We start from the raw sequence: 22,670 nt of genomic DNA, 5'->3' as shown, positions 1-22,670 counted from the left end.
ACGTGTTAAGATCTTCACATTATCGTAATTTTATGGTGGAAGTTTAAGATTTGCTTTGGTCTTAGATTCACTAGTCACATAAAGTGAATTAGCTCTTTGCTCCTGTGACACCCAACTAAGCCGAGAAGTGCCCTTTATATATGTCCTACACTCCAAGCTTCTGCTGCCACAGACATGACGCAACTTTGGCCACCCACGTTACCGTCCCTTAGTATGACCTGGACGGAGGGTACTGTCAACAGAAGTTGTACATGATACACACACACTGCTGAGCAAATCCGGATTTTCCAAATAAAATTGAAGGTGATAGCTGTGGATAGTTCTGTACAGATTGGGAAATTTTACCAAACTGTTCAAGCTCTTTATAAAAAGGTATCCCTAGCACGTATATCTGGAATACGTTCTCAGCCAGAAACAAGAGTCAGAGTTACTTTCTGTTGCTAGTTTAGATCAGCAACAAAAATCCATAAATTACAAAGAAAAATTGCTTTTCACACTAGTGATTTGGTGGTGGCTTCAATCATCACTATTGTGTAACGTTTCCTAGCCACTCCTCAAATATACATAGTGCAAACATCAGGAAAACAGTTTGCATGGAGAAAATGTCACTTTTATTCTTGAGTATTATTAGTTTAAACTTAGTTAAAAGGTAGCACATTCCCAGTGGAAGAAACTGGCCTGCACTCTTAAGTACGTACCCAGGTAGCACTATTTGTACTTTTTCCCTGAATGGCACCCTCACTGACTTAAATCAGTCTGTTGAGCACTTGCCCTGCAGCCTGCTCTGACCACACATGTGGCACTTGGCTGGAACCGGGACCTGCGCTATCAGCTAGGCATGGACGGCTGCTGCCTACCGCACCTTGATGCCCACACCCCACAAGCACCTGGCATGGCTCCAGTGCTGCCCCAGTGATCCACAGATACAGTGACAATAGCGAGCTGTAGGGGTAGCCGAATGGCTCAGTTGATTAAGAGCTTGCTCAAGAGTGCGAGCTCTGAGCAACAGCGGTTCAAGGCCTGGCCCGAGCTGAGCTGCCAACAGGTGGCAGGATGGCTCAGCTGAAAAAAAAAATAAATAAAATAAATAGCAAGCTTTCTCCATGGTCTGTTTATTGCTCCAGCAGTTTGTCACTTCCAAGTGCGTGTATTTCTTGGTACAAAAGGTAAGTTTAAATGAAGTCCCTAGGCAACAGCAACTAGATGTAATATGTTGAACTCGGGGGGCAGTGACCCAATATTGGGGGGATAATGTGTCAATGAAGAATGAGTTTATTGGGCAGAATTTTGTTCTTGTTAAAATGAAAGGGGTTTTTGAGATGGAGAGGTTAGTTGTGTCATCAGACGAATAGGTAAATTTACGGGCCAGAAAAATCACACCAGCTAAAGTTCAAGCACACCCCTCATAACACGTTACCATGGCTGACGTCACTGATGTGGGCAGGTGCTGTTTCCAGGCTTTGCAGAGTACCAGCATGAGATTTAAGTTTCCTACCGCGTTCTGTCCTCTCAACAAAGGGCCACAGTGCCTGTTCCTTTAATCCTGTCTTGAGGGTTTCGTGGCAACCCTCAGAATGCCGTTACCATGGTTATTACAGAACTTTTCCTAACGAACTGACTTTCTAGTGTATGCTTGTTTTAGAAAACCAGAATCATTTGGAAATAGCAGTCCAAAGACACTGGCTCATGCCAGCCATTCCACGGACTGCATCTCTTCTGTCCCAGCAAAGGGAACAGGGTCAGTTTCAGTAACTGGGCCCTGCTCCAACTGAAATGGGGCTCAGGAGTCATCAGGCTTTTGTTGTCCAAAACCCCAACACACAGCTGAGTGTCACTTACCAGAAACCATTCTGAGTTGCCAGCCAAACCGCAGTTATGACCCTCTGCGTGCTTACTCATAGTTACCTGGTCTCGGCATAAACCTCCAGGTTAGGATGGACTTACAAAGATGTCTGCCATACAGCCTTGGGTTTTGTGGTTCTGTGTGAGGCGTGCGATGCAGTCACCTGAGGAGAACTCGGCCAGTGAGCTTCTGGCACGCAAGTAGACCCACGTGAGGGCATGCCCCAGCCTTTCTGGTCCTCAAGCTGGTGGCCCTGCACACTGTGTCTGCTGTGTGCACTGAGACATGCAGGGAGTGACCAGGCCTGGTTCTCGCTACTAGGCACAGCTGCAGGTCATGAAGTCAGGAGCAGACTGGAGACAGACATGAGTGGCTTGGAACCAGAGTCACAGAAGGGTGTCCAAAGCAGTAAAAAAACATGTTGGCTGCTTATTAAAATGTAATTCTAGTTTTTGTGTCAGGCTTTGCCCCTCCTCCCCTGCCCTCTGAGAAATAAGGTTTCTCTCCTCCTCTAAATACTAGGTCTACAGAACAACTAAAATCTGTTATTCCTAGGCTGCTCCTTGCCCACAATTCCTAAGTTACATTTCTACACGTGATTTGTTAAGGAAAATGCATTACTGCCTTAGGTAAGTTTTAGGAACTGCTTCATAAGGAAATGATACACTAGGGGTTATTTTTAAAGAGCACTTATATTTGACACTGTCCCACAGTATGACAACTGAGATCCGAGAAAGAACAGGATAGGCCCCACATAGGCCGCGTGCAGGCCCCAGCGTCCGCTCCCTGCTCCAGGATGCACTGGGTTTTGCTGAAATGAAAACAACCCCCGTCTCCGATTTTCAACCTCACATCACAGAAAACTGCAAAAATACTAGAGCTCTGTGTGTCCTTCACCTCGTTTGCCCCAACAGTGCCACATCACATAACTACCACGTCACAACCACGGATGGACGTGGGCATCGCCCAAGGCTGCACTCAGTTCACCAGCTGTCCATGCATGTGATTATGCAGTGCTGTGTCATGTGTATAGACTTGTGTCACCACTGCACCGAGAGTCCCAGCGGTCCAAGCACCACAAAGTCACCCCACCCCATCCCAGCCTCTGCCTCCCACCTGACCTGTCCTCTGTGTGACAGTACTGTTCCATAAATGGAAACGCAGTCCATGCCCTGCAATCCACCCATGTGTGGGTACCAGCAGGTGGCCCCTGGGTTGCTGAGGTACAGGGGGGATGTTTCCAACAGTACTGGGGTCCAGCACACGACACACGTCCCTCTGCTGTGGTGTTGGGTTTGCAGATGGTGCTTCCAAGTTCTCAGGTGAGTTGGAGCCTTTGCTGTCACCAAGGTGAGTGCAGAGGGCCCCTGGGCTGCGTCCTTGTCCTCCCTCCAAAGAAAAGTCCCACAGGCTCTAGGACACCAGTTCCCAAGGCAAGTTGTGTGTCCCCGAGAGATGCTAGGCCCTCGGCAGGCATCCAGAAGGAGCCCACTGCGGGGACGCAGGGCCCCGAGCAGAGGCCAGGGTCTCTGATACAGGTGCTAGCCAAGCCACCAAGCTGTCCACACTTCTGTCACGCTAAGTGAGGACAGCAGCCAGATGGCTCTGAGATTTTTCCAACCACATCCCACAGATTCAAGCTGAACAGAGCCTGAGCTCTGATGGGCTCCAGGAAGCCCAGGGAGGTACCTGCCCTCACCTTGCGAGCCGGTGTGCGTGGAGGTCTCGGTGCTGTGACAGTGTCCTTTCCTGCACTCAGACATCATGATCTAGCCCCGAGTCATAGTTCGCATAACAGCAGAACTCGTTGGCCAGCACCCGGCAGTGTGTCGGGAGGAACCTGCAGGGCGTCACTCCTAGGAGTCTGGCTGCCTCCTCCTTCAAGACGGCACCTGAGGACAGACCGGGTGGGCTGAAACCAGCAGCCTGCCGGGTCGCCAGGCAGCAACCCCCATACTCAGCAAATGTGGGAGTTGGTCTCTGGTCCCCTTTACTTTCTCCCACACTCTTGCATTATTACATCTGCAAAGCTGATGCTTATAGAGCTTTTGAAACACATTTTATCCCACAAACAACACGAGGAAAGCAAAAACAATTACCAAAAACTGCTATTTTCCAACTTTGATCAAGAACCCCTTTTCCAGTAACGTTCAGTCTTGCAAACCCATGTGCACATTCACAACAGCCCTTGGCTGACCAATCCCAGGTCCCTCAGCCACTGCTGTCGACCGTGGCCCTGGGGGCCTGCGCACACATCCCCTGGACACCCTGCACAGGCGGGAAGCCTGCACTGCCCACGCGCAGAGCCCAGAGCGCTTCAGCCTTGTCCGGAAGGCACCCCCGCCGCCCCCCGCCTCCGGCCCCTGCCATGCTCCACACGCTGTCTTAGCCGGACAGCCCCGCGGAATGCCTTAGTCCCTTGTCTAAAGCAAAGTACTTCAGACAAACTGGATCCTGTCCCTTTGGGGCTGGATGCTTTCAGAGAAAATCTCAACTCCGTCCCACACCTGGGTCCCCGAGGGCACCGCTGCAATGCTGCTCGCCCAGAGAAGCTGGGGGAGCTGAAGCACAGCTCCCATGATGCTGTGATTCCTTCATCAATTACCAGGATTAGGAATTCATTTCTTCCATCTGTTTTATGTCTTTTAACCTAAACCCTGAAGCCAAGTGTATGCTCCATGAGGTCACCACGTACCCGCTGAGGTGCGCTCAGCCGTCCAGTGAACAAGTAAGTAAAAACGATCTCTGAACTAGAGTTGTGTCACACAATTCCACAATGGAGGGACAGCCCCACTGCTCAGCCCGGGGACCAGGGGACAGCACTGCAGAGCCTGACACCAGGCTGCCCAGACCAGAGGGGCAGTCACCATTTTATTATAGTTCTTGGTCAAATTTCAGCATATCCCTCTTAAGCAGCAGCTACCTGAGTGTCTCCAGGGCACTTGTGCTTTAACAAGCCTTGTCTCATGCTGAGCTGAGCCTCGGCTGTCACTGGCTCCACAAGCCCCGCCGAGTGCAGAGGTTGGGCGGCCATAGCTGAGGATGCTGGTGACAAAACATCACGATGCTCACCATGTGCCCGTGCATCATGCAAGCAACCCTGGGAGGCGAGCAGTGTCATCAGTCCCCGTTTGCACCAAGGGAACTGGGCACAGAGAGGTACAGAACCCGGAAGGTCACAGTGGGGTGGGGGGGGGGGGTGTGCAGGTACAGGGGCTCAGGGGCTCACACAGCTCCTGACACCTGAAGCTTAAGGGCTGCTGCCACTGACTTCCTGAGCCTCGGCCAGCACTCACCTGTGCATAGCAGAATCTTGCCCCGAGTCAGGTACCGGACAGTCTCTGCTGTTTTCCTGAGACAGTCCACAGAGAGGTAGGGGGGATCTGCTATCACTACGTCAAAGCTGTGTGCGGCGACGTCCCCAGGGAAGTCCAGAGGACGGCTGTAATCATAGAAGATGAAGTCTTCCCCGTATACGGCGAACCTCCGGTCAAACTCAAACAAGCAGACGGAAAGGAGCTTGCTGCGCAGCTCCCTCAGCTTCTGGTAAACGCTGGGGGTGCTCACGCACGCCACCCTGGAGGAGCAAGCGACAAGCACAGGGAGGAGTGTCAGCAAACAGCTGTGCGGCTTGGAGAACAGGAGCCAAGACGGGGTGGTGGGGGTGGGGGTGGGGGGTGTCTTTGCACAAAGGCCTTCCTGAAGGGGGCGCAGCAAATTTCGAGAGAAAACTTCACGCCCTTATTTAAGGAATCTGGTATTTAAAATCTGCAACTCGTAATTTTAAGGTATGAAAGGGATAAATGTGCTTTTCACAATTAAAAAAATGTAAACGTTAGGTACACATTACCTATTATTTCCACATTCCTTTAACATTTCAAACACTTTTAGTCTCAAACTAAACACTTCGAAGTTATTTTGTAATATCCATCTCTTGAAAGAACCCCAAATAAGTGCCTCAGTAAATCCAGTTTTCTCAAAGAGACATTAAAACTAGGTCCCAGTGCAGACAAGCTGTGATGAATCCCTGCTTTCTGCACCAGGTTCTGAGTGGCTGGCTTGGGTGCCAGTATTCCAATTGTTCATTTGTAAAACCTACTGCAAAAAAAAAAAAAAAACTTCAATATACAATTAGTCGACCGTGGTCCACCTGTCACAGGAGTACTGCGTGGCCCTCCGGCCCCAGGATGCTCCCGGAATGGAAGAGGAGGTAATGGGCACTGTCATGGTAAATCCACGGGATGCACTGGGGCCTGAGGACAGTGCGGAAGGAAACGGACTTTTTTCTCAATTCTCTCTGTAACTTTTAGGTTTTTATCATGCATATATGTTATACGTCCAAAAGAGTACTTCCTTTAAAAATTAAACTCAGCTTTAACCCTGTGAGCTGCATTTGTCACCAGTTAAATCGTCACACGTGCTGGCTGGGTGCCCAGGCCGCCGGACAGGCTTCTCGGCCATAATACAAAGGAAGCACATCCCCAAGCCGCGCGCAGGTTTGTATGCTTCGGTGGCGAACATGACGTCCCAGTCTGGGCGGCAGGGGCCACCACGCCTGGGGGGCAGGGGGACGCGCGGCCACATGTTCCCTGTGCTGTGATGTCACAAGTGACCAATCCAGAAGTGCCAATATAAACATGCTGTATAGAAATATAGGTGTAAATACCACAGAATCTATTGAAAGGAAGCTGACAAAAGGTGGCGGTGGACAAGGGGAAAATGAGCAATGGGTAGTTTTTTGAACAAGCCTTTAAGGACCATGGCTTTACATTATATGTTAACACTGAAACAAGTTAAAAAAGAAAACCAACATTGTTAAAACTTCAGAAAGGTCAAACGTTAAGATTTTTTTCTTTTAACACAAACTTGAGGGGTAGTGAAGAAAGCAGCAACTCGGCAAACGTTAGAGAACAGAGATGAGATGCTCCACAACCCACACCGAACGGATTCTGAGCGCGTCTCACTCCGCCTGGGAGCCCTCTTACCCCTCACGCTCACAAACCAAGAACCACACAGTGTTTGCAGATGACAGTTCAGACTGCTTACAAATCGTTTCGTCTAGGATGGACATTTAAAGCATTACTATAAATTAAAACAAAAGGGGAAATAACGTTTGAAGCTCACCTGCCACCTTCCCCAGCAGCCGCGATGGCTTCCTTGGCAAGTCGCAGAGCTGTCTCCTGGCTGTACCAAAACTGGCTCAATTGCTGTGACGGGATGAGTTGAAATCATTTTAGAATTGGCATAAATGTTCTGAATCCGTGCATGTATTTAAATTTTTTTCTTTTTAAAACGATTATTTTTGAAATGGCCTTAAATTAATAGCAGGCCCTAACTAATTAATGGCATGTCTGCACCAAACACCATGGCCGCTACCACCACAAAAGTTGAAAACCCAGCTTCTCCTGAAGGAGGAGTGCACGCCCACCTTTGTAGGAGTCTTGCCAAAAAAAACTGAACCTGAATCTAAGCCTCCAGACTGAACCAACTACCAGGATTACAAGTGCAAAGGTCCAAAGCAGGTGTTAACCCATACCACAGGGCGCCCCTCTCAGGTGGCCTCCTGTCTCTACCTGACCAAGGCTTCTTGAATTACTGTTTTCCCCTCTGGGGTAAGATGTTTGGCCTTCATCTTGCTCATTCTACTCATGCTGGCTGACGACTTCCTTTTAAATTTCTAGTTACCCTTAATTATCCACTCACATTTATACATTAAGGATGGTTTTAATGGAAAAAGTGGGTTCCTCGGCAATGCATTAAGCCCATTTCCCCCTTGGATGGCAGGGCCAGGGGCAAGTAGTGTGCTGACAGTTCAGAAATGCAAGTTTTAAATATTTACAAAAGAACATACGATCTTTTCAATACATGCAAGAAGAAAGCATTTGATAAAATTTAACACCCCTCCATAATTAAAAAAAAACTCACTCAGCAAATTAGGAATGCAAGGGACTCTTTACACTGATCACAAGCATCTAAAAGAATGACAGCCAATAGCATACTCAGAGTGACTTAACTTTTTCCCCATGTGATTAGGAACAAGGCAAGAATGTCTGCTTTCAATTCTCTTAGTCAACATCTTATGGCAAGACCTACCCATTGCATTAATGCAAGAAAATAAATAAGTCAAAAAAAGAAGTGAAACTTATTATTTGCATGTTACATGATACCAAGGAAAAAATGTTTCCGAAGACAGATGTTAATTGGATATATCACATATGAACTCACGTCTCTGTCTGTGCCTATGTTTGTATGTCTGTCTAACCATTCTCAGCTACAGAGAAGACGCACGCTGACACCCTCTCTCTGCTTAGAGGAAAGCTGGAGGAAAGCCTGGGGACGTAGCATTGAGGGGCTTCTGCTCACTAGATCTGGGAGGTGGCACTTTTCTGATGGCTAGCGAGCTGCCCTCCTCCCTCACTGGGAGTGCCACACTGGGCACAGGAGAGGTTTTGGCTTTCCTCATATTTTAAAAAATAAAAATCTTACTCTTCATATGTAAGAAAAGACATATGCACCCCTATGTTCATTGCAGCATTATTCACAACAGCCAAGATATGGAAGCAACCTATGTGTCCGGTGATAAGACAACTGCGTAAAACAGAGGTGGTACATGTATACAATGGAATATTACTCGGCCATAAAAAAAGAATGAAATCTTGCCATTTGCAACAACATGAATGGACCTAGAGGGTATTTGCTGAGTGGAGTCATAAAGACAAATGCCATATGATGTCACTTATATGTGGAATCTAAAAAACAAAATAAACAAAACAGGAGCAGACTCATAGATACACAGAACATTTTGATGGTCGCCAGATGGGATGGGGTTGGGGGGGTTGGAGGGTAGAGTGAAAAAAGGGGAAGGGATTAAGAAATAGAGATTCGCAAGAGCATTTGAGATCTTGCTTCCCAGCATATGTCATCAGTTTGGCTCAAGGAAACTCTTATAAAAATTCAAAAAATTGTTTACAAATTTGCAGTTATAAAAACAGTCATGGGGATATAAAATACAGCACAGGGAATATAGTCAATAATATTGCAACAGCGTGGTATGGTGTCAGATGGCTTCAAATATATAAGTATTGAATAACTATGGTGTACACCTGAAACTATTTTAATAATGAATATCAACTATAATTGAAAAACTAAAATTTTTTAAATTAAAAAAGTGTCAAAATTCTAAAAATATTGGGTCATCGGGAAAGTCATGACGTATTTTTCTATGTTTTTCAATGCAAAAATGTGTCATGACTTTCCCGATGACCCAATAGTTCATTCTAAGTAGTAGGATTAGGGCTAACTTATTTTTTCATATACTTTCTATAGATTACTTTTAGAATCAGAACAAAGTACATAGTATTTTAAAAATTAAGCAGAAAGAAAAGAGAAAGAGATGGGCTACTCAAGAATAATGCAGTTCTTCAAGCTTCTGGTACAGAAGAGTCAAGCTGGAGGACAGAACACAGAACGAAGGCGAGCAATAAGAAAGAGGCTTCTGGGTCAGAGTAACACTTAGAGTAATAGAAAAAAACATTTTTATCATGGTCAGTTTCAAACAGATGGTAAAGAGGAAAATTTTACATAACTTATGAGACCCAAACTTGACAGAATGTAAAAAAACTAAGAAAAACCACACCAACAAGCACATAAAAGCTTTATCTCAGTTGCAAAGGGATGGAGAAAGACATACGTCTCACCCAGGACACTCAGACAATTCATGCCTCATCTATTTCTCAACTATCTCCTTTAAAAATTGAAATTTCTACGTTCCAGTTCAGGTTAGGAGTTTCCCTCAACTCACGCTTGTTTTTCTTTTAACTCCTCTTTTTATTTGGACCATAAAAATACAATTAAAATACACATCACGCACCAGAAGCTATTCATATCTTCTGGAAAACTCCCTTTCATCAGTGTTTCATCACATATGGAAGCCCAGTAACCCACTTGCTGCAGTTTTCTCTTCCCACAGGGTTGCTGGGGTCCACAAAAAGCAGCAGGCAGCACCCACATACAGGGAGGCACAACTCAACACCAGACATAATGACAGGCCACTCCCCTGCTTGAAAAGTCCCCTCCTCTGATCAGCAACCAGCCTGAGAGCAGAGCCAGCAAGTCAGCATTTATGCCTTCTTAAAATATTCATGCACTGCTTTCTGGTTCAGCTCCCCAAATAGGTTATCAGCTCCCGAATGACAGGTGACATAGATTTGGGTGTTGGTGGGGGTTCACCAGCACTTCCTTAGAGATGTGGACACATTCACATACCCAGTTCTCTTCTATTACTCCAATGTTGTATTTGTCATCCCCATTTGGGTCGGGGTGTTGCTTCTGCTCGGCATAGAATTCCTGGAGAGCTGCTAAGGCGTGGGAAGAAAGCTGAGGGACGTCATCATCATCTGAGTCACTCATCTCACAAATTGTGACCTGCAGATAAAGAGCTGTGAGGTTTTTTCCTTCCCATCAAATAACAAAACAATTTCATCTCACAGCAAGAATCCAAACTGAAGATGAGTTTTGTTAAGGGAAACAGACATATTTAAATGAGATAAAATATTTAGAGGTTGTCCACAGAACTAGTTTAATGAATGCAGTTTTCCTTTAAATGCATTCAGCGTTCAGAGACAAGATTTTCAGTTTGATTCCTTGCAGAACAAAATTTTCACCATAAATATCTAAAGATATTTTGCTTTCTCCTGGTACCCCAATGGCCATGTGCAGACATTTCACAGTAGAGTCTCTGAAACAGATCTTTTTATACATTATGGTCATTGTTCAGGTGATCTAAGGCTCCTGGGTGTTACTGATAGGACAAGCAAAGGATTGATAAAACAGGAGCACAGAAAAATATGAAAAATAAAAGAGATTACAAGGAGAAAGAGAAGTAAAACAGGGAGAAAAGGTGTTTCTGTAGGACCTGATGGCCAGGCATAATTGCTTCTTGGGGTACTGGAGTCAGCCAAACTGCAAGATTAAGGCATAGCCCGCCTTCAGCCAAGTCTGCCCAAGTCCCCAGACAAATGCAAGTTCAGGGGCTTCCCCAAACCACCCTCATGTTCAATCATTTGCTAGAAAGACTCACAGGATTCACTGAAAGTGTACAAAGGAGAACCAGCCAAGGAAGAGATGCAGAGGGCAGAGTCTAGGAAAGTTCCAAACAGGAGGCATCACCCTCCCGGCATCCACGAGTGACAACATGCGTGGAGTCCTGCCAACTGGAGGCTCCGCTGAGCGTCAGTGTGCCAGTCTGTAGAGCCTCCGTGGCGTTGTCAAGACTGACTCCAAAAGGACCACCTGGATGAAGGCCATCTCCAGCTCCAGGTCCCTGACTGGGGCTGATACGGTCTGAGGTCCCTCCATGAATAACACATTGCTATCACTTGGAAAGTGTTTACAGGTTACCTGTCAAAAGTCAACCTCTCTTGAGTGAGGTCAAATTCCTTATAACACAGGTACCGAACACATTTATAAATAAAGTTCTCTAGGAGCACAAAAACAGCTCCGACTCTTTTTGAAATACATCTCAATTTTACAGCAAGTGATGTGCTGAAATTCAGTAGAAATTATTTAAGAGCTTTGGCACTTGCTCCCTTCCTACTTCAAGACCTATGTGGGTTTATCTGCTCCAAAAGCCTTGGCCTCAAGCTGGAGTCACCAAGGGAAGCTGGAATAGCAAGACTATTTCCCCAGGCCTAGGAACACTAGTTCCCCAAGCCAAGGAACAGTGTTCAAAATACGGGGAATTGCCCTTTAAAATGAGAAATTCCTCCAGATGCTGCTTTGTTCTTTTAAAAAATCAGAGAGCCAGCCATTCCACCTGAGAACCTCGTAACAAAAACAAAACCTTGAAGGTACCAACTACTGACATACCAGTGTACTTGTAGGACTCTCAAGAACAGGTAAGTCACGAAGTTACAGAAGACACTGTAAATGACTCAAGTTACATGAAGTTCAGGAACACACAGATGAAAGCAAGTGAAAGAACAACACAAGATTAAAGACAGTGGTTCCCTCTGGGAGTGAAGACAGGCATGCAGAGGAATACACATAATTTCTTAAATGTCTATTACATATCAGCAGAGACCTGTGCGTTTGATTCTGTAGTAAAAAGTGCCTGAAATGGCTTCCAGCAGCTTGATGCCTCTCCAGAGTATCATTTTAGTTTAATAAATCTTCAGGAAAGCATACCAGGAGCTATCAGGCTAGAGTGTCCAAAGATGTGTGTGCATGCTGCACAGCTGAGAACATATAGCAAACTGCTCTGCAAACTACCAGAAGGTTCATTTTGGTTGGGCATTTAGGATTGAAAGTTCCTTTCACTTGAAAAGAACTGGGCAACTATTACAATTCATGTCTCCTGGCAGAGGTGAAGTTCCTGATCAAAGCTGCATGACCATGTCTAGAATTGATGGACAAATAAAAGCATGTGTCCAAACCCACATACATATATCCTTGCTATAAACAGGAATATTTGAATTTTCATTTATTAATACTAAGCACTTTCCACAGCTGCATCCAGGGAGAAGAGCTTCAAATTGCAGCTTAAAACCTGTTAGCAAGTCATTTAGAAATATAACATGAAAACCATAAAAACAAACCAGGTGACTTTAAGTACAAAACAAAGAATTCTAAAGAGCAGTTTAAGGAAACTCTCACGGCTCTAAAAAAAATTAAATTTCAATCTCTATTTTGGTAGCATTTTATTTTAAAAGAAATCAAAATTTTATTTTAAAATTTATTTCAAAAATTATTTTAAAGCTGATGAAATGCATTCACTTGATAATCATTTGCTGAGGCACTACTTTGGACTAAGCACTGCTCTTGGTGATGGGAGTCAAAGTCTCTGTTATCTTGGAGCTTAGGCAGGGATAGATGATGAACAGTAGAAATAAAAATATGTTGGACAATGACAAGATCAGTGGAGGCACTGTGGAGTGTAGGGGCTGCGATTTCAGCGCTCAGACTGTTTCCTACATTACTAAGGGGAGTTCTGGGGAGCAACACCTAAGTGTGAAAAACTGAAATGCTGACATAATAGACATTACTAAAGACTAAGTTAAATGAACCTTAGTTTTAATATACTAATTTTGTTTTGCTTAAGTCACTACTTTATCATACCTTTAGCATTATGTAAAAATTTTCGAAGTGGGTTTGTGAAATTGCTGTGGGAGATTTCAAGTCCAGAAGAGTTGGGAGGTTGTTATTAAACTTACGCTAAGCCTTACATGGCCCACTCTGTAAATCAACGGTTCTCAAAGGAGAACCAGGTAAGATTTGCCCCCCAGGGGAACATTTGGCAAAGTCTGGGGGCATTTTTGGCTGTCACAACTGGAGAGGATGCTACTGGCACCTAGTGGGTAGAGGCCAGGGAAGCTGGTCAAGTCTGTACAAGGACAACCCTCCACAACACAGAACTATGGGACCCACAATGTCAGCAGTGCTAGGTAGGGTTGAGGACCCTGCTCTAGGCAGAAAGACACAAGTAATCGTGCCGATGTGGTGAGCCCTCTACTGCAAGGGCTGCACTTAGTGAAGAGCACGTGTGGGTAGAGGACGGAAGTGAAACCGCAGGTGGTTTAAGTTGTCCTTGAGGGAGAGGCCAGGATGGAGCATAAGAATGACAGAAGGAACAGCGTGAGCAAAGGTGTGGACACGTCAACGCGCAGCCTCGGCAGGCGTGAGTGGGCTCCTAAAGCTGTGCGGTTCCTTTCTCTTTCTACTGCTCTCCTTTCAGTACAGCTAATGTGACCTAAAAAGAGCGTACAGAAGCCTGGGATTCCCACGTACCCACTTCAATTAACGCAAGACCACCCCCACCTCAGGTCGCTCTCCGCAGGCAACTCCGGGAAGGCAGTGGGGTGCGTGGGAAGCACTACGCCCGATCTCCCTGATCCACCGCACGCGTGGGCAGGGCTGTCCCTGGCTACTCCGCTAGCCTCCGCGCGACGGACGACGGGAGCGGCCCGGACCTCCGCGCATTCCCGCTCGTCCGCCGTCCGGGAAGGGCCATGACCTACCATCCTCTCCTCGTCTCCGCCTGTGAAGCTACCCTGCTTTCCAAACGACGTACACTTTTGTTTTTAAACTAACTTGAAGAAATCGAGTTAGAAGTCACGTCCAGTAAGGACCTCTGGACCCCTGTAACCAAAACCCTTGTCCAGGCAGCCAGCCTGTCTTCACGTCCCCGCCACGCCAAGTCTCCGCCCTGGCCCTCCCGTGACCCTCTGACCCCGTCCCCGCTGTCCGCGGCGCCGGAACGGTCCAGCGGCCGCGCGGACCCCCACCACCTCGGGGAAGCTCCAGGCCCTCTGTGAGCTCCCGCAGCTCGCCGGCCGCGCCCAGACACCATTGACTGTACCCCTCCTTCCAGACCACACCGGGAAACGGTGAGAAACGAAGCCGCCCACTACCGACCCAACGGTCGCGCCGTGCGTCCACTCACCGCCACGCGTGCGCAGCCGCATGGACAGCCGGGAGTATAGGCGGGGTCAGCCGAGCAGCCCTTGCGCATGCGCATCCCACCAGCCCGACCCGACCGCCCGTGCGTCCCAGCCCCACTAGCAGCCCGCAGGCGCTGACTCCGGCTGGGACGGGATCTCTCAAGTTCCTCTCTCATTAGTGCCTGCGAAGAAGGCGGCAATACAAAAATTTATGGTTTTGATGAGATCCCCTTCAAACTAAATGTATTCCACTAGACCTATTTTGCACTTGAGAGATGTACATTTCACAAACATCCATCAAGGCTTCGTTGTCTACTCTTATAATCGAGAAATCAAGACAATAAATAAAGACATCAATTATTATGTTGATTAGAAAAAAGACCTCTAAATCCTGCACTATATAATCACGTTTCTCCTCGGTACACTTTGCCTCCCCAAACTTAACGTAAGTCCAGCCACTCGCACTTCTCATTTGGGGGTTGGCTGCGAAGAATGTGAGATCTGGTTCGTGACAGCTACTGATTTGCCGAGTAATAATGTATCAACCAACATTATGAAAATTATTCCAAACGTAGGGCACTTTTTGGTGCGCTGACCTGCTCTTACTCTTCAAAGCTTTTAGGTGTTTTTTTTAGTGCATTCAATATGTATTAAACATCTAGCAAAGTACCTGGCACAGAACGGGCACTTATTAAAAGGAACGTTCCCTTCCACCCTGGCAGTTACCAAATCCTAAGGGATGTATTTATTTTCCATTCCCCAAGGCAGTCAACCCATTTTACGTTCCTACCTTCATTTCCTTTACAAATTTTATTATCGTGCTCCATTCTATATATTCTGCTGAATCACTTTAAATCCTTTCTAGCATAAGTTGAGAATATAAATCAATGGCTCAGCTGCCAAATAACACCAATAGTTCATTAAAAAGGTTTACGACTTTGGGAGTTAAACATAATTTCTATTTAAAATACTGTTTCCAGGTCTATAGTAACTCATGCTTTATTTTTACTTGGGTCACTATGAACTGATGACAAATCTATTAAACCAAATATTTAAAAACCAGGTCTAACTCAACAAAGGAGCAGGAAAAAAAATAAACTAAAATCAGTAACATAAACCAAGAAACGAGACCAACTTCTATGGTAGTATATTTTTAGAGGTAGTGTTTCATACATACAAGAGACTGCCTTGGCTTAAAACATCACAAGTTAATGTTAAAGCAAATTATTTTTGGCTTGAAGCAGATCTTTTTAAGCTTTTAAAGTTTCAGTTGCTATCACAGCATATGAGACACAATAGTTATCTTTATGTAATGTGTATTACTATTTTTATAATTGAAATGACCATAGACGTCAGAAAGTTCAAATAGTTATACTTCCATCAACAGTGCTGACTGCTCCGACAACCTGCCAGTAATACATGAGATTAACAGATTCCTGGTGAAACATTTGTAATTTGTTTTACAAATCATAAAAAATTTAAACTATCAAAGGCAATTTGATTGGCATTGATGTAAAGGGGAAATTACTTGTCAAGTTAAGCTGAACTTGAACAATGCTTTCAAATCAATTTCAATTCAGGAATTTTTCCTTTTGTGTACTCAGAAGTGATTTTTGTTCATCTTGCTTCTCTTTAGAAATGGTGCATAAAAGAAATGGAGATTACTCTGGAAAGATCTAAGATAAAGATGAAGCCAGACTCAGTTTTCCTTTATGAAAATATTTACCTATAATTACGAGAACACAGATTCAAGTGTTTTTCTTCCATTCAAGTGCTTTCATCAAATTACTCAAATTAACCTAAGCATGTTGTAAAGCATGCTCCCTAGAATTCTAGTCCTATAACATGGTTGAGAAGAGACAAATAAGCTGAGGAAAATCTGATTAAGATCTTCACAACGTGCATTAGTGTGGTAATGCCTTTAACTTCACACAGCAAAGAAACTTGTTATTTCTTCAATTTATGTGGTAACAGCTAAGTTATAAAGAATTAGTGATGCATGAAACTCACTTTGGAAATTTGGATGTTTTTGTTGTAGGAATAATGAGCTTATTCAGCAGAAACCGAAGCACTTAAATTTTGTTTAACAAAAACACAGCAAATATAGTGAACTCTATCACAACAGCACCATGGTGATTGTGGCTGGGGCTATAGCGTCACATTGTACTGGTGGGAAGGTATCACAGTATGGATTTAAAAATAACTATCAGGTATTCGATTTTGTTAGGGCACAGTTATCTAATGGAGCAAAATGTGTTCTTAGACTTTAAATGTAATGAAATTTATCGAGCACCTATTATTATATTTTATCCATCAGTGTGTTTTACATTTTTTCTTTGGGAAGAATAAGGTATATGGAAAGAGTTCAGTAGGGTGCTGATTTATGTGCTAGCATTTAGACAGTATGCCGCCATCAGTGCTGTATGGAGTTTCTGAGCAAAAAGTTTTCTCATTAACATCACCAAATATGCTCCCGGCTTCCACTTAGTTTTAAAAGAATAAAATTGAAATGCCATAAGATTACAAAGAATGTACACAACCCAATCTGGGATCCCATGTTTAAAAAAAACACACAAAACAATTCATAATCTAATTAACATTTATAAGGTTATCATTCATAAACCACTCAATATAAACCAACTATTTTTAGAGATGTCTTTTAAGAAACAGTATCAGATTTCTATATTTGGGACCTTTAAAATTATCTATGGCTCTCTCAAATGACAGATGATTGGCCTGTGCCCAAGGTCCCCATCCTTAATAATTAAAAAGGGAAAACAAAAATTCAAACACGCACTCTGCTTTGTTCTGTTAAACCTGAATTTTCTTTATTCACCCTCGGAGTGGACTCAAATCTCAATGTAATCTAAGAAATATCATTATAAATCAATGAATATTCAAAGCAAAATCAAGTTTAAAATAAATATATTTTCAAAATGTATTTTCTTTCTTAAAAAATTAACTTTTCACTGCATATGTTTACAAGATTCAAGATTAGATAAAGGGAGGGAAGTGTAACACACAGCAGAATGTAATTTTCCACTTTACCTGAAAGACCAAAAAGAATGACCGAAACCACTAAAAATACTGGGTTGTTAGAAAAGTCATGACACATTTTTGCAACGAAAAACAGAAAAAATACGTCATGACTTTTCTGACAACCCAATATTTACTACAAATATGCCCCAAATCCAATGATTTAATGACTGACTCTGAAATTGTTTCTAAGACTGTGAGCTGAGACAAAAATAAATATGCTCAGTATTACGGAATATAAACAACGCATTTTTCTTTCTGAATCCCGGATATTCTGTTGGGGTTGGGTGTTCTCCCAGAAGGTAATGCAAGTCTCTATCTATACAGATATGTCATCATGTTTTTATTTTTAGTTATTTTATGACTGTGTAATGACCCCCAGTGTCAATCATCCTATGATGGTAAATGAACTAGCACCATTTCAATCACTTCCATAAAACAGTCTAGCTACCCACAACCAAATCACACATGGTCAAAACAAAAATGTAATAAAAATATTTAGTGAAAAGACACATTTTAACTCCCATTTATGGATTTAAAAAATACAAATAAAATTTTATCAACTTGATATTCAGCTTGTAACTGGCTCAATACATAGCCTTGATTTATTTCCTAAAATTGTACTGTACCATCTTTTGAAAAATTAACTGTAACTTTATACCTTCATTAGTAATGTTAATAGAGGTAAACAGTTAAAACAGTATATTTGTCCTTGGGTCTCTTCAAAAAACTGAAAAGTTTTAGTGTAAGTTTAAATTTTTAATATTTATAAATTTAAAAAATTTTACATGTGCTCAACGGTAGCAGTGGTAACATTTTGTGACAATGACACCACAAAGTCACTGCATTGAGCTTCTGTGTGCAGACAGGCGAGTGACACCCCCAGTCTTTGCAATGTCATCATTTTATGTGGTAGAAGACACCACACTGGAAGCATGGACTCAGAACAAATTTGAGACCCTGTTAGGTACGGGGGGCAGGTGCACTATTTAATTTCAGGCTTGGAAAGTTAGCTATTAGTACATACCTGACAGCTCCTAATAGCTGAAGCCTAACAATACAGATGGAAAAGGAGAAAAAGACCTCTCCACTGCTGGGAAGGCCTGGGGACAGGTAGCAGCAAACTCCAGTGGGGGAAGAGGACAAAGACCCTGGGGACGTGGATGTGCAGGCCAGCCTCCAGCTCAGCACCCAAGCATCTCAGAACAGATCAGTCTTCACACAAAGACTTCGGCTGGAAGCTAGGGACAGAAACAGGTCATGTCATCAGTCCTCTCCAGGACAGAACGGATGCCTATCTTTACCTAAACCAAATCTACTCTTTGGCTAAATATGTCATGGGTTCCCATCACTGTCATTAGGATGACTGTATTTCTACATCTAAATAAAATGTGTGAAGTTCAACTTGAACAATGGCACTTCAATTTGAGCTTAGTAATATACATAACTTGGATATCTTTTAAGTTTACAAAATCAATTGTTAAAGAATTCTTAAATGCAGTATTTCCTGGACATAGTTACCAAGTAAGAGAATATCCACTTACATTTGAAAATAATTTAAAACATTATTATATCCTCAAATCAGCTATGTTGTTTTGTAGAAGAATTTCCAGAAAATTATAATGTTAAAAACTCATATCCGAATCAGTTCCTTATTATCTAGTTTAAAAACAAAAACAAAACAAAAAAACCCTAAGAAGTTTTGAGGTTCCTTCTGTAATAGCAGTTAATATTTTATTCAGGAACCAATAATGATAATTATCTGTCACAGACAGCTAACTTAGTAAGCTCTAATGACAGCCACCTGTAGTGACAGAGGTGGCAAACAGAAACAAGTAAATTGTAACAGACAAAAATCATATTTTAAGGATTCAATCGACACTGTATAATATACTAGGGTACTCAGACTTGAAATCCTTGAAATCAACAGCTCGTTCCCTTCAATGCTTGAGGGGTTCACACAAGTATTAACAGAAATGGGAAACATGGTGATATCAGAAATACAGAGTCAACATTTTTGGTAAAAGAGAAAGTTCAATCAAAGACAATAAATAAGGAGAGTGTCAACTGAGGGGGGAATTAGAGAGATGCTGCATTTTGAAACAAAAATTGTGAAAAATAGTAGTAACCATCTCGTCTGAACAGAATGTAATATAATGAGATACATGGCTTACAATGAAATAAGACTAAATTCTTAAAATTAGTTGGAAAGACTGCAGTTTTTTTGTTTCTGTTTTTTTTTACATACAATGTCACACTTTATACCAGACAAAAACTCAATGCAGTGATGTTAACATGTCACTATCTGCCTTCCAGCAAATTAAGACAGCGAGGCGGAAAGACCCACATGGCGGTGCTGAAAAAGACACTGTCAAGTACTGTCCAGTCATTTAGCTGCCCAGGCAGCCACCTATCCGGAAGGACGGTAAAAAGGAGCCAATCCTTTTAACAAGGCTACAAGAATACAGTTACAGGTGCTATAACATGAATACAAATTGTGACAGTACAAAGTCCTTAGCGATTGTGCCTTGGGAAACAAATGGGTCAAGGAAAATAAAATCGAAGAATGAACTGAAAACTAGAGGCTAAAAGTTACTTACTATATATGAACAGAAATTTCATATAATATAAAATTTTAAAAAAATCAAATACTCAACAGTGTCCCTTTAACATATATAAAAAGGGGGCACAAATAATGTTTTTGTTTTTAAAACTCTTTTGACAACTTAACAGTTTAATAAAAAAAAAAAAAATCAATTCGTCAGAATTAAGCCAGTATTCTGGACACCCACTGGGCCAAAAGCATTAAAACAAAATCCAAAAAAAACTGGAAAGCCAATAAACATAGCTAAAGACAAAACTGGACAAAATAGAACACAAGACCCAAAGTAAACAAATACCCAATCGGGAACACACACACACACACACACACACACACACACACACAAGCGCGCACGCTTGAAGAGTCTAGCTGTTGCAATTAAGTGGCATCCCCATTACCTAAAAATGGTGGTGGTGTTATTTTCCAGTTTGCCACTAATCAACATTCTGGTGATACCTTAATGTACTGTTTGGTCCAAGCTGAAGTAAATCCTGTTTTAATTAAAAGTGGTCTAATGAAACTGCAGTATTATAATAGCATCTGGGCAAATTTAGCAAACACATTTCCATCTAGATAAAATTTGTTAAATACAGATACCTTTTCATGTACCAAGGCATTCCTTTTCTACTCCTGTTTATGTTCAATAGTAACCTGGTTCTCGTTGCCATGGTGCATGGACCTGCCCAGTCAGTGACCTCAGGGCCCTCTGGCAAAGGGGCTGCACTTATCACAGATACACAAGGCTCACACAGTGAGCTGGAGCTGGGACATGGACAGCAGAACAGTTACAAGCAAAGTGATTCCTGGTGCTAAGGATTTCAAGTTCTTTATGAGAAAGAGGAGAAATCTCAAAATGAACGCATTGTTCAGTGTTTTAAAAATACGTCTATTTCATGAAGTGATACTAGCGGTCTTTTATGTTGTCTTAAAAGACTAACTGTCTTCTAAGATGTTTTTGCTCCACCTCAGTTGTTATCCAATTGTGATCAAGAGAAATGTTCCTCAAAGTTAGGGCTCTAGGCTTTGCACCCGCTTGTCTGGCGTCACATGTGCAGGCTAGGTCTAGCTTAAACGTTCCAGTTCTGGCAGCTGGAGGTGTTAGGGGCAGTTACACATGCGTGCACAGTGTCACGTGTGAAGGTGCACCCTCTGCCATCAGACAGCAACCCTGCGCTCCACCGCTAGCCGAGCATGTGGGCTCCAGGGACACAACAGGATGCCTGCTCTCCCAGCAGTGTCACACAGCAGCGGGCAGTTTCATATGCCTGCGGTTTACACACTAGCTTTCATTCCCATAATCCAAGGAGAGTGTGGCAGCAGTACAAAATTCCTGATTAGAAAAGCAAGCTAGAGAGTCTGAAGGGGAAGCTTTGACCTCTTAAATTAAGTCCACATGGCTCCTGTGAAGTGAGAACATACCCACCCTGGCATCATTACTGCCCCTAATGCCTTGATGTGTAACGGTCGGCGGGAATCAGTCATTCCTGTCCTTTACAGTAGTTATTGCTCAACAATCTGGTCAGAGCGGAGCGTGAGCCACGGCTGCGAGGCTGGGCAAACACACTCCGACCACACGAGCGCACCTCTCGTGGCACTCAGACCCACAGGACACACCGTCAGCAGGGTACCAGGTTTGCCGCAGCAACAGCCTCGCCAACTCAGAAGCAGCAAGACTGGATTTCTTACTAAAATAAGACTGCTCTTTTTGTGTACTTTCTCCTTAAAATTAAGGCAATGAAATGGCTACAGTTCCTAAAGTTCTTTTTATGGAACAAAAATATACATGTATTTTCCTCCTCAAGTTCAGGCATCAGGGTTTGCTTAGAGACCTGTGTTACACAAAACCTGCGACACCAGCAGACATTACAAGAGAGCAGGAGTGAGCATCCCTGGGGAGGCCACAGACACCGCGGACGGTTCCTTCGAACCATGAAAGGGAAGAAAAAGCGCGAAAGCGCAAAACCTCTTGTGGATTCAATATCCTCTACCTCGATTCAAAACTTCTGGGGTGGTCGAGGAAGGAGCTTAGGACACTTGAGACTGCGAGGGCCCGCCAATGGGAGCTCTGGCTCCGAGGGCATCCGCTGGTCCAGCTCCCCAGTGACACAGTGGTCTACAGACAACGTCTGAGAACCTGCCAAGCAAGCGGCCATCTGATACTTCATGACAGAAGCCCTAGGCTTTGGCTAGCTACCTAGCGTTTGACAAAGGCAAAAGGCACTGACTAGGGAGTCCTGGTTCCCACACCTGTTTGCACATGTATGGAATCTCGTTTTGAAAATGTTAAGTCACCCTTCCAAACCTACAAGACAAGTATGAGCAATGTGGCTGGCCCTAACAGCAACGCTGGCTCGAGGCTGACCTCTCCCGTGTCACCACATTACAATCACACTGCCAGGCTCTCCAAAATCCCAAGTGGCCAAGGAACTGGGGGCAGGACAAGACTCAGTCACCTGTTAGCAAGCCAGGGCACTTTGCAGAAAGGGTCTGAATTAGGCATAGTTTTGTTCTTTATTTTACACACAGGAGCCCACCAACATTTGCCATAAACTCCTCTAAACTCTTCAGGAAGGCCATCTTCTGCTTCCGGTCCAGCGTAGGGGGCGTGCTGCTTGCAGTGAGCTTATTGAAAGCGTCTGCCAGTCTCTGGTAAATGACAGGGTCTTGTTGACTTGACAGTAATGTTTCCACCAATTCAGAATACTCAGCCTATTAAAGACAGAGAGAGAGCACATAAGAACAGCCTTCCTCA

General features: G+C 43.8%; 2 protein-coding genes across 13 annotated transcripts in view; both read right to left on the bottom strand.

Annotated features, from left to right (window-relative positions):
* Positions 1-54: 54 nt before the first annotated feature.
* Positions 55-14,321, bottom strand: EEF1AKMT1 (EEF1A lysine methyltransferase 1). 8 transcript variants are annotated; one of them, XM_019652373.1, is made up of 6 exons: positions 13,858-14,102; positions 10,109-10,267; positions 6,968-7,050; positions 5,140-5,420; positions 4,767-4,888; positions 3,636-3,735 (listed from the first exon to the last, which is right to left on the bottom strand). In XM_019652373.1, exons 1-6 carry the CDS (start codon positions 13,858-13,860, stop codon positions 3,724-3,726), a joined length of 660 nt encoding a protein of 219 aa, XP_019507918.1. In that variant the 5' UTR covers positions 13,861-14,102; the 3' UTR covers positions 3,636-3,723. The 8 variants fall into 8 exon arrangements, with proteins under 8 accessions (XP_019507922.1, XP_019507920.1, XP_019507921.1 ...); XM_019652377.1 differs by lacking the exons at positions 4,767-4,888; positions 13,858-14,102 and adding an exon at positions 14,283-14,321 and having other exon boundaries at positions 55-3,735; XM_019652375.1 differs by lacking the exons at positions 4,767-4,888; positions 13,858-14,102 and adding an exon at positions 14,199-14,278 and having other exon boundaries at positions 55-3,735.
* Positions 14,322-17,193: 2,872 nt separating this feature from the next.
* The window catches only part of XPO4 (exportin 4), a 97,449-nt gene continuing 91,972 nt past the window's right edge, over positions 17,194-22,670 (bottom strand). For 4 of the 5 annotated variants that reach the window (XM_019652397.1, XM_019652398.1, XM_019652401.1 and 1 more), the window contains one exon: positions 17,194-22,627. In XM_019652397.1, coding sequence (XP_019507942.1) covers positions 22,430-22,627 — 198 coding nt within the window. In that variant the 3' untranslated portion in view covers positions 17,194-22,429. The remainder of the gene's footprint in view (positions 22,628-22,670) is intronic. The other variant, XR_002125139.1, reaches the window with a different exon arrangement.

Source organism: Hipposideros armiger, unplaced genomic scaffold, assembly GCF_001890085.2.
Source record: "Hipposideros armiger isolate ML-2016 unplaced genomic scaffold, ASM189008v1 scaffold_178, whole genome shotgun sequence".
In the NCBI taxonomy this organism is placed as follows: domain Eukaryota; kingdom Metazoa; phylum Chordata; class Mammalia; order Chiroptera; family Hipposideridae; genus Hipposideros; species Hipposideros armiger.
This window is presented reverse-complemented; position numbering and strand designations above follow the sequence as displayed.